Source organism: Heliconius melpomene, chromosome 13, assembly GCF_056956725.1.
Source record: "Heliconius melpomene rosina isolate 202511_hmr_F chromosome 13, ASM5695672v1, whole genome shotgun sequence".
Taxonomy (NCBI): domain Eukaryota; kingdom Metazoa; phylum Arthropoda; class Insecta; order Lepidoptera; family Nymphalidae; genus Heliconius; species Heliconius melpomene.
Genome location: NC_140401.1, coordinates 9,856,559 through 9,869,319, shown reverse-complemented (window position 1 = coordinate 9,869,319; position 12,761 = coordinate 9,856,559). Strand labels below are relative to the sequence as shown.

At 32.4% G+C, this 12,761-nt stretch overlaps 1 protein-coding gene across 1 annotated transcript; it reads right to left on the bottom strand.

The window, feature by feature from the left end:
• On the bottom strand, positions 1 to 8,129 carry LOC146532888 (very long chain fatty acid elongase 7-like). Its single transcript, XM_085196186.1, has 6 exons — positions 7,988 to 8,129; positions 5,587 to 5,777; positions 4,313 to 4,450; positions 2,596 to 2,701; positions 1,681 to 1,817; positions 1 to 762 (listed from the first exon to the last, which is right to left on the bottom strand). Exons 1-6 carry the CDS (start codon positions 8,046 to 8,048, stop codon positions 478 to 480), a joined length of 918 nt encoding a protein of 305 aa, XP_085052312.1. The 5' UTR covers positions 8,049 to 8,129; the 3' UTR covers positions 1 to 477.
• Positions 8,130 to 12,761: the final 4,632 nt, after the last annotated feature.

Here is a 12,761-nt window from a genome sequence, read left to right as displayed (position 1 = left end):
TAAAAAGTTTTAAGTTATAAAATATTTATGGTTGATTAATTAGCATATAGAGGAATACATATAATAAAGAATTTATAAATATTATAAGAAATTTGTATACACAAAGTCTCGAAAAAATCAATATAAAAAATTGTCTGTTAAATTTTGTTCCGTTTGTAGGACTTAAAAAGCATCGATCAAGGACTTCAAAAGTTTTTTAGGAACAATTGCTCTGGCCAAAATCGTTATCGAATTGTGTGTTCGTTTTAATTACATAAATGCGGCAAAAATGTTTAACGTTTCTGTAGCTCATCGGTTTTTACAATCTCTACCTCAAACTCATCGGTCTTCTTATTCTTTTATATAGTTTAATATATTCCTTTTATTTTTATTCCAAAATGTAATCATAAGCTTAGGTATTCAAATAAAAATACAAATAATAAAACTTCTTATTTCTTCTCTTAAAAAAACTTCTTATAACTTCTTTGTCCTTCTCATTTAACTTCTATTAATTTTTCTTAATGTTTTGGTATTATCGTTCCGTTCAATAATATGCTGTACAACACCTGTGATGTCACTATTGCTATCAACACATTTGTTCGTTTTCTTAGTAATTTGGACAATTTTCGGCTTCTTAACATAAGTTTTTATGTAAAAGTCTAGAAATAGTACAAGCATGAATAGATTTTGTGGTAGAAACACAGCTACGGTCCATCGAGGGTACTCGCAATCTGGCATAAATGTTATTGCTCCCATATGTACCACGCATAAGAAAAATTGAACCTGAAATGAAAGGAAACAAAATATATTAGAGGACTTAGAGGTATTGGTTGCACCTTATTAAAATAATTTAAGATTGTTTTGTAGATTAAGAGGCAAGGGGAACCTAGTGTTAAGAGACTTCGTTCCCCACATTCGTCTCAATTGTTGAGAAATTAGGTATTACTTACTGAACTGTGTAGATGTTTTTTTTTTTTAAGAAAAAGATATTTAGTCAACTAATGGTAAGTGATCACCACCTCCCACGACCCCGTGTAATACCATACGCATATGAGCATAAAAAATAATAAATGAGCATAAAAAAATAAAATGATATACCATATTATGAAAAGCAGCAAGAGGGGGAGGAATTTATTGTCCAAAGCTTCATTTGACTTTTTTCATACTTTTTCTTCACTAGCAATCCAAATACTCAAAACTATTATTATCCCTTAGATAATCTTGTTCTAATTATATCTACGTATTTTTTTTACATATTCAAGAATTTCATTTATTTAATTAATTAAAAATTTTTTTGTAGGTATGTACATTGGCTCGTTAATTTTATATGATAAATGAATGAATGAATGAATGAATTTGGCGAGAAAACAGGAAAAATTTACTCAAAGTACCTTAAAAAGCTTCGTTTAAGCTTAAAAGGTAAAGATTAAGGTTCAAAGGTTGTCTTGGATGTATAAGCTATTATTGTGTCTACTTATTTTTGCCCTTGTTGAAATTATAATTAGTTTCAAATAATTGTTAAAGTTACAGGAATTGGTTATGTAATTGGTTTATTTTCCTAAGTACAAAAATATTTAGATAAGTCAATTATAAAACTTTATTATCATTAACAAATAATATAAAAACGCAAAATTTTAATAATTTAAAAACAGACATAATTGTAGATTATTATAAACTAAAGTAAAATATTAGTTTACTTACAATTTGTATTTGAGTAATACATTTCTTAAACGATAAAGATTGTTTCACTGGTGGAAAAGCGACCGATAGTAAATAATATGAATACATAACAACGTGGACGAAGGAATTTATTAATCCGATCGAGGTGGCGTGTCCGCCTGGAATAATAATAATTAAGAAAAGTATTAATTTCAATAAACAAATATTGAGACTTTCGTGTCGCAGTGGTAAAGCGATGGGCTGGACACGCGATGGTTATGGGTCCAATTCTCGTTTGTGGAACTGATCACTTTTTTAATTACTTTTTTAGTTTCACGCTGTATCCTGCATATAGCATGATGGGCAGAGGAGGAGAGGGATCCCGTTAAGACTTCGTTTTTGTGCTTTTTTTTACTCCAATGTGAGAAAATAAAAATATTTAATTTTCTCGAGTGGAAATCGAACTCACAACCAGTCGCGTTTACAGTCGCACAATTGTGCCCCTGAACCACGACTGGTTTCATTTTTTTTTAATTACAATTATATTTTTAACTTCACGCCTTATCCATAGCGGGCTACCTAAACGTTACGGTATCCACATATCTCTTCCGCGTCATCCACTTTGATGAACCCCTTTATTGCGTTTTAAGGGGGTTATCATTATTTTTGCATAACCTTTCTTCAATATCATTGATATCGTGTTCTCGCGAAGGTCAATCCAGGTTTTTATATGCCTCTCTTACTAGGGTTTATACAGTGATTATATTTATCAGTTATACATTACAATTTTTAAGACATTGCACGTTGAGTCTAGAGCTTTATTAGGACGGTGAAACTAAAATAATTTTACTATAATCATTTCGCAGGTAGGACTCGAACCTACGCTCGTTGCGTTTGCATTCAGATGCTGTTCCATTACCCCATGCTATAGTAGTAAATAAAGTATTAAAAAGTTACCAGGTAAGTAAGTAATTGCTCCCCAAATGAGCATCACCATGCCAGTGTGGTGGTACACGTGAAGAAAAGATATTTGATTGAACTTTTTTCTTAGTACAAAAAATATCTGAAATATAAAAATACCATATTTAAAAAATAACTTAAAATGTAATTATATAAAAAAAAAAACAATAAAAAAACACGGTTTTCTATAGCAACTGCTATAGAAGTGGTACAGAATTTACTATGAGCCTAAACTCAAGTGTTACTAGTTACCTCTGAAGGGTTCCCCTATCCAAACTACATCGTCATAGCAAGTTAGGTGAAAGGAACCTGAGTTCTTGGTGTTAAGGCAATCCATTCCCATTGTGACACTTCCGTTTCCCACTTTCTGCTAAATTAAGTGGCGGAACAGAACGCTACGCCTTACCAGAGCGAGAAAATGAAATATATATATATATAACATATACCTAAGAGGGAATCGAACCCACGACCGCCGCGTTTACATTCACGTGTGCACCGCGACGGCCTCACGGCCAACAATGGTTTCTAATGACGTACCTACATAAATATACAAATTTAACGCAAAATACCTGAAATATTGAATACTAATTGTAATTAACACTAATACATACGACGTTTAATTTGAAATAAAGTGATTTATATTTGAATAAATATTTTAATATCGATGTTTATACAACATAGCCCTTTGTTATTGAACGATAAATGACTTTACTTGACCTTAGATCGCTGCATACATATGTAAGCATAGAAAAAAATGTTACTTGCATATATTACGATTTACGTGTACATGAATCAACATATAATACTAGTTAATATTTATAAAAATAACTGACCAAGTGACCATATAACCTCTATATTGAAAGAGAGTCACGGATCTACTATTCTGTGACAAAAGCACGTATGTTAAGTAATTATACGAGTACAGTTTCCCAAAATAATCGTTTTTAATCGTGCAGATGAAGGACGTTTTTACGATTGTTTCAAAACATAAAGAAATCTGTAAATATAAAATACTAGCGGCCCGCCTGCGGCTTCGCCTGCGTGAACTACGTTATTATTAATTTCTATCTCCATGTCCAGTACCTACGTCCTATAAGTGATGTCCATGAAAAATTTGAGATTCCTAGCATTTGCAGTAACGAAGTTTCATACAAACTTTCAACCCCAAAAACAACCCCTTAGAAGTCGAATATTGCAAATTCCCGTCTTAGCCAGCACCTACGTCCTATAAGTAACTCCTATGCAATATTTGAGATTCCTATGAGAGTGAGTGACCTATCGATTTTATATATATAAGGTGGTAGAACTTTCTTGACAGTAACGTTTAACGTAAATGCACTCACAATGGGGGCTCTAACAACACTTTTTTATTTAATATTGGGAAATTTTATACATAATAAAAATTAAATTAATTAGCAACATTAACTCAAATGATTAAAGATTTTGTATAGAATCTTGATTTTTAAATATTAAAAGTGTTATTCCACACTTAGGAAAGAAAAATACTTATTTGGAAAACGTATAAAACAACATAAATAAGTTGTAACAAGCGTATAAGAATTTTGACTTAGTCGTTTTTCGACCACTTGTTGGCTTAGTGGTCAAAGTGCCTGGTCGGTTTCCAGGACACGCGGGTTGACACACACACTACATTCAAACTTTTATAAGTTTTCTAAATAAGTATTCTTGATTTTGATTATTTTTTTCAACTTACCGTATCTGCGAGATCCAAAATTTTCAATAAATAATATAAATATGTCAAATTGCATATTTTTAATGCGTCTTCGCTGTATGAAAAATCGACGGGCTCACAAAATAATTTGTATTTCCACAACCACACGTCTTTTAAGCCCTGAAAGTATAGAACAATAAAGTTATGACAAAATGACCATACAATAACTATAGTGGCGCAGTGGGAACGTGTCAGTCAGTCGGTAGACGAGCTTGTTGTGGGTTCAATCTCCATTAGAGAAAATTATTATATTACGTATATATTTAACTAGCGGACGCGCGCAGCTTCGCTTGCGTAATTAGGGGTGAATTCTAATAAACCACGAAACATGTGTTCAATGAAATATTTTTAAGAGTCTAAATTTCAAATTTTATAAAAATCGGTGGCGATTTAAAGATTTTTCCATACAAACCTTCAACCCCTTATTTGTACCCTTAGGGGGTGAATTCTAGAAAACCATGAAACACATGTTCAATTAAATATTTTTAATAGTCTAAATTAAAAATTTTATAATAATCGGTGGCGTTTTAAAGATTTTTCCATACAAACTTTCAACCCCTTATTTGCACCCTTAGGGGAAGAATTCTAGAAAACCATGAAACATGTGTTCAATTAAATACTTTTAAGAGTCTGAATTTTAAATTTTATAAAAATTGGTGACGATTTAAATAAAATTCTATACAAACTTTCAACCCCTTATTTGCACCCTTAGGGGGAGAGTTCTAGAAAACAATGAAACACGTGTTCAATTAAATACTTTTAAAAATCGAAATTTCAAATTTTATAAAAATCGGTGCCGATTTAATTTTTTTTCCATACAAACTTTGAACCCCTATTTCACCCTTTTAGAGTTAAAATTTTTCAAAATCCCTTCTTAGTAGATGTCCAGATTACGAAAGTAAACTTTTGTCTAAATTTCACGTTTCTACCATCAGCGGTTACGGCTGTGCGTGCGTCTTACCTCAGTCAATGAGGACAAGTCCTTTTATATATATAGATATGTAACTGACGGAGACAAGAAAGTACATTCTCCATTTTCGGCGGAATTCTGGAGTGTGTTGACAATAACAACGCAGCGCTTTGCCTCGACACCAGAGACGAGAGAAGAAATGAAAATATAAATATTTTTTTATTTCCTCGAGTGGGGATCGAACCCACAATCAATCACATTTACAAACTTCACACTAATGCTCCTGCACCACGACCAACCTCAAATGGCCTCAGTTTACAGCCAAACTTTATAAATCTCTACTTACATGTACAAAAATATATCCGCACAGGAAAATTTGTAACGTATTGTACGCTATCATTATTCTGTCTAAATTAAATGGTGGGCGATTTTTCATTAACGTTGGCCCCCATTTGAAAACAAACATTAGGTAAAGACCAAGTATTGCAGCTCCTTCGTACGGCTTTGCTACGAGAAGCCAAGATTTGGTTCTAGGATCTGAAACCATAAGAAAATAAGAAATTAGTGTTAAGACACTCCGCTGTGTTATCCTTTATTTATCCAATCTATATATATAAAAGGTCCTCACTGACTGAGGTAAGACGCACGCACAGGCGTAACCGCTGTGCGTAGAAACGTGAAATTTGGACAGATGTTTGCTTTTGTAATCTGGACATCCACTAAGAAGGGATTTTGAAAAATTTTTACCCTAAAGCGGTGAAATAGGGGTTCAAAGTTTGTATGGAAAAAAATTTAAATCGGCACCGATTTTTATAAAATTTGAATTTTAGATTTTTAAAAATATTTAATTGAACACGTGTTTCATCGTTTTCTAGAATTCTCCCCCTAAGGGTGCAAATAAGGAGTTGAAAGTTTTAACAGGTTTTTTTTAAATCGTCACCAATTTTTATAAAATTTGAATTTCCGACTCTTAAAAATATTTCATTGAACACATGTTTCATGGGTTATTAGAATTTACCCATAAATACGCAAGCGAAGCTGCGCCCGTCCGCTAGTATTCGATATATTGCATAAAGGTAACGTTTACGTCCTGCTTTGTTGCTTTGTTCAGTGGGAAAATTAACACTTTTATCATCTTCATGCTTTATTTACTTATAACAGGGATAGCAGATGGTTCTGTTTTACCAGATTTGGAAAATGAAACTTCCCCGGAGTGGATGGTGAACGGATAACCATCGCATGTATGGCTAAATACCGTCAATTACTGTCCTCTAATGTCTCGCCACATCTCACTGAACTAATATTCGTAATCTATATATATAAAATCGAAAGGTCACTCACTCATCACGAAATCTCAGAAACTACAAGTGCTAGGAATCTCAAATTTTGCATAGGAGTTATTTATAGGACGTAGGTGCTCGCTAACACGGGATTTTGCAATATTCGACTTCTAAGGGGTTGTTTTTGGGGTCGAAAGTTTGTATGAAACTGCATTACTACAAATGCTAGGAGTCTCAAATTTTACATGGACGTCACTTATAGGACGTAGTCATGGAGACATAAATTAATAATAACATAATTCACGCGGGTGTAGCCGCGAGCGGGCCGCTAGTGATACATAAAAACACGTGAAACAACACTGTTTATAATTATTTAAAATGTGCAGTTTAATTTACCTGCTTAGTATTAATTTAAAATATTTATTTTCATTGTAATTTAATTGGAATGCATTAGCATTCCAATTAAATTACAACAAATTAAACAACAAATTGATTACAATTGAAGAACATCGTTTCTTTAGTAGTAATAGGAAATATATAGAAAATATATAAAGGTACATTTTGGCAGTAATATTTGTTAGTTTTCCAGGAATATGTACTTATTAAAGTCTCAGGAACTATAATCTAAATTAATTGTCAATTTGTCTATGTGTTTGTGCACGCTCTCAGAAACGGCTCAACCGATTTAAAAACAGTTTTCATAATCAATCAACTTCACGCTGTATCCCGCACATGACAGAGTAGGCAGAGGGAACTTATTGTTAAGACACTCCGTTCCCCACTTCCTGCCAAATTCTGAAGGCATTGCGTGTTAAGTGGCAGAAGTCAACGCCGCGCTTTGCCTCGACACCAGACCGAAGTAATGGAAATATAAACCTCAATAAATATTTCACTTCCTGGAGTGGGGTTCGAACCCACAACCGTCGCGTTACAGTCACACCCTTGTGCCGCTGCGCCACGACGACCTCCTTTTTACCATACAATCTCCGTGTGTTCGTTGGCGAAGTGATTGGTACTCCACTGGCACGCTCGAAGTTCCATAATTACATTAAAAACTGAACTGATTATCACTTTGATAAATAAATAAATAACATTATTAGAGCTCGAAAGAAATTAAGATTAGTAAATAACAGAGCAGTTTAAGCGGACGAAGCCGCGAGCTGGTCGGTGGTAAAGAAAATAAATTCAGAAAGGATTATATTTTTACATCCAGCATAACATGATACATATTAATCAAAATTAATATATAAAATAAATAAAATGGTACAAGTTGTGTTAAAGGGGTGTAAATGACTGAGGCCAGTCGTGGCACAGGAAAAGGGTGTTGTGGATTCGATTTCCACTCGGGAAAATGTAATATTTAATATTTTCGTTTATTAGCTCTGGTGTCGAGGCTAAGCGCGGCGGTAAATTCTAGCACTCAAATAAAGCCTACAATAATAAAAAAAATATTATTAAAAAACTCACCCGTCAGTTCATTAAAAACAAAATTGTATCCGTATACGACTTTTCTTATAATTTCCGCCATTTTGTAAAATGAGTTTCTTACATTTATTTAAAACAATTTACAATATATTTTTTTAATTATTACTGATTGTTATTCATATTTTATTTTTTTAATTTAAAATAAGGAACATTTTCACTTGGCTCCACGATTGCACTAAACTAACCGACTGAAGGGGCAACTAAATAAATGCCATACATTAGAATTTAATGAACTTTTATTGTTTTTTTTATATGGGCTGTATGTACATGTATATAGTTAGGGCAAGTATAGAAAATTTATGTTTATATTCCTATACTAACTGTCAATGGCGACTTTGTTCACGTTAATTATGTTTTAGTTTCACGCACATAGCAGAGTAAACAGAGGAAACCTGAGAAAAACCATGTATATCACGCAAATTTCTAAAAGTACTAAACCGATTCACGTAAAACTTTTACCAACTTCTTTGTCTTAACCTACCTTAAGATCTAACGTATGTTTCATCAAAATCAGTTCATTAAAACAAAAGCTATAGTCATTTAAATGAACTCATGTCATGAGTTTGCCTGCAAATATGTAAAAATCCATATCTATACTTATACTTATAACTAGCGACCCTATTGCGGCTTCGCCCGCTTTTACTACTGGATTATTCATATAATGTATGTTTGCAAAGCACTTAAGATAATGTGAAAATTAATTAAACCCTAATGCAACCCGCATTTTCGTAGTTTCAATAAGGATTTTCCAATTGTTTTACACAGCAAGGATTTTTTAGTAGGTACCGTAATTTTAAATCTGTGCTACTAATCTTTTCAAGTACTTATTAAAATATATTTAAATTACTATTCTTAGATAGTTAAATGACATTAAATAATACATTCAACTCGAATTATCCAACACGTGCAAACACATCTAAATCTTCGTTGCTATAGAGGCAGGCGGGTTTTTTTTTTTCGAGTTTGTGGTTAATGCTGAAGAGGGTATTCTGTCCCTGATGAAAAGCAAGCACTACGTGGCTGCCTGTGACGAAAATTAAATAGAATGCATCGGACGGGAATTGAACCCGGGCTGCCCACGTGACAGGCGAGCATTCTACCACTGAACCACCGATGCGTGTAAGGCAGGCGGGCGCGGCGGACTCGCTTGTATAAGCATAACGTCGCGAGGCGCGTTTCCCAGCAAGGATTTTTTGATATTATAACAACTTCTAAAGTACTTATTAAAATGAAAAACAGAAAAGACAGTTTTGATCTACATTAAATGGCCAACGTAACTAATATACTTATTTATATGCTGAGAGTAAGGGATAAGTGAAACTTGACTCGATACAGTTGATGTGTGAACGGCGTGATGTGTCAATAATTAAATGCGTTTTTCTCTAAAACTATTCGCAATTTTAAAATAGTTTAAAAAGCAAATTTTATCTTCGTTTAACGTAGAAATTTAATAAAGTATTTTAAAGGATAAGGATTAATACCATTATGGAAAAATATCCCTCACAATAAAAAATATATTGAAATTACTATTTTTAGACAGAAATATGATCACTACACGTTATTCTTAAAAGATACGAATATGCCATCGCGGACTTTTTTGTAGATCTTATTAAGAGGAACAATACTCCAGTACATTATTTTCATGTAGTATTTACCATTAAAGCAGCGCATGTGCCAAAGTGTCTCAGCGGGTAGGACTTTATACACATTTATCGTATTTATGTTAATTTACATAAGAATGTACAAATAATAAACTATATATAAACCTTCCCTGAGAAATACTCGACCTAATGGTGAAAACCGCATCAAAATCTGTTGGGTGGTTTAGAAAAAGAAGAGTTAGAAAATTCAGACAGACACAAAAAGCGACTTTGTTTTATAAGATATAGGATAAATATATATTTGTTTGTAATAAATCTGTATTTTTAACCGACTTTTAAAACAAGGTTCTCAATTAAAAATTTTCGAGTCGATATTCGATTCATTTATTCGATTAATTATTTTGGATTCGATTTCGATATTGAAATACTCGGTTCGATTTTTGTAGTATGCAGTTGATAGTATCTTAAAATTATACATTTAATGTATTATTCGAAATTTTATCGTTAAGAATATTATAATACTAAAATAAAAAAATATGAATTTAACAGTATCTTAAAATAATACAATTTATTAGAAGTATTTTGACTAAATTTATGATGATGGTTCCCCACCATCTTAGGTCGGTAGTTTATAAATCGAGGTGCAGTGCTTTGAAAAGACATTCTGGACGGGCTTCCGGACTGAACAGACGTAAGTGCTGCTTTCTATTGATTTATTTTAAAATGACTATTTACAGATAAATTATTGTGCTTTTGCTTATTTCTATTATTTAATTAAATATAAATTATCTTGTGCTTTTATTTAATATTTCTATTATTTAACTAATTATCAAATATATAATGGTGTATTTACTAAAATTTATTAAATAAGGGAAATATAATAAATTAAATTATGAATTGGATTTAATATTCGAGAATATTTAGAGGACAAATATGTATGGCATTAATGTCTATTAAATGTAATAGAATGTAGATAATAAATTATACCATTGACTTTGAAAAGAGCAACTGTTGAGTTTCTTGCCGGTTCTTCTCGGCAGAACTGCTTTCCGAACCGGTAGTAGCTTTTTGTTCATATGTTCATTCGACAATTCAAAGTGCTTATAATAAGTCTATTTGAATAAATATTATTTTGAATTTATTATTTGTTTCTCTTATCCCGTCCATATAAAGCAGTTATAAGAATTTAAATAACTTTTCAGTAATAGATTATTTTTTATACATTATAAATTATTAAATACTTAAATATTATAATATTTTAAAAATATTATATATTTATTAAATATTATATATTTTATATTTAATATATTTTTATTATAGAAATTAAATTCTAAAAAGTAATAGATTACTTTTATTTAACATAAATTAATAAATACTTAATCATTATAAAATTATTACAAATATTATATAATATATATTATCATTAATATATTTTTATTATAGAAATGAATAAATTCTAACATCAGAAGTGGGATCGTATAGCCATAATTGTTAACACCTATTTGTATAAGTTTCAGAATGGACTCTGAAGGAATAAGTGGTCTTCTCCGAGCAATACGCGATGCCGTTACTGCTACTCGTCAAAAGGATGATGACATTGCACTACCAATGTTTGATCCTGATCACGACTGCGGGGCCGCCAGCTGGTGCAACAGTGTCGAGTCCTTCGCTAAGGAGTTGAACTGGAGCAGCATTCGAACAGCAGCTAAATCCGGTAAGGCCCTTAAGGGCTCTGCTTTACTTTGGTTTGAGTCATGGGAGCCTTCGGACGGCAGATCTTGGGAAAATCTGCGTCAAGACATTATTGACGCTTACCCTGAGAAAAAAAATCTGTCCGAAAGACTTTCAAGAGCAGTCCTTTATTCATCTGATGCCGTAGAATCCTATGGAGATTATGCCAGAGAAAAAATAAGGTTACTACGCAACACTAAAGTAACCTTTACAGATGAGCAAATGATTGAGCTGATCTGTGGAGGCATAACTGATGTTGATGTCAAAATGGCATCTTTAAATAGTGGTGTCACCACTACTGCAGCCCTTATCTCCTTGTTGTTAACCTACATGAAAAACAGGAAAAGAGCTTCAGACAGTAGTAATAAGAATACTGGCACAGGATTCAGTGGAGCTAAACGGTCTAAATTTGACATGGATAGAGAATGTTTTCTTTGTAACCAAACTGGACATGTACAGTCTCAATGTTGGAAAAATGTGAAAAATCAAACGGTTCAGGCTCCACAGGTTTTGAAGCAAAATGATATTCATGTAAAGTCATGTACTTTTTGTAAAAGAGTAGGTCATACCGAAAATCTTTGTTTTTATAAACTAAGGGCAGATTCAAAAAAATCTGTAACTTCAATCCCTACTAAAGACGTTAATTTTTTAGGAAAACCGAATTAAGCCTCGCACCAGTTTCTATTAATGGTTTATTACTAAATTCCCTGATTGATACAGGGGCAAATTGTAGTTTAATTAGAGAATCCGTAGCTAGGAGACTGGGGTGTCGCTTAATTCCTTTATCCTTATATTTAAAAGGAATAGGCAGCAATAATATACATGTATTTGCACTAATTACTGTTTGTGTTCAGTTTGAAGATGTCAATTTAGAACTCGATATACATGTAGTTAGAGATATTGATTTTCAGTATGACCTCCTTATAGGTAGAAATGCAGTACAGTACCCGGATATAGAAATTGTTACTGATTCAACTTGTTGTCGTTTAATTAGAAAACCTATCAAAAACATAGCAGAGGCGAATTTAATTTCTTCTGTAACAGAATTATCTGATTTAGCATCGAAGATTTGTCACTTAGATTTAATTATACAAAATAAAATTTGTAGTGTTTTTCAGAAATATCCCTCTGTCATGGATGAGATAGGCATGGTAAAAACCGGTGAACTAACTATGCGTTTAAAAAGTAATGAAATTGTCTATTACCTATTATCGGTTGGCCCCTGTCGAAAGAGAGAAAGTGGATAAAATTATTCAAGAGCTTTTGGAAAAAAAATAATTTGGGAAAGTGAATCTCCATTTGGTAGTCCCGTAATCTTGGTAAAAAAAAAGATGGTAATGATAGGTTATGTGTAGATTTTAGAGCATTGAATAAAATTATAGAAAAGGATCGATATCCACTTTCTCTCATCGAAGATCAAATCG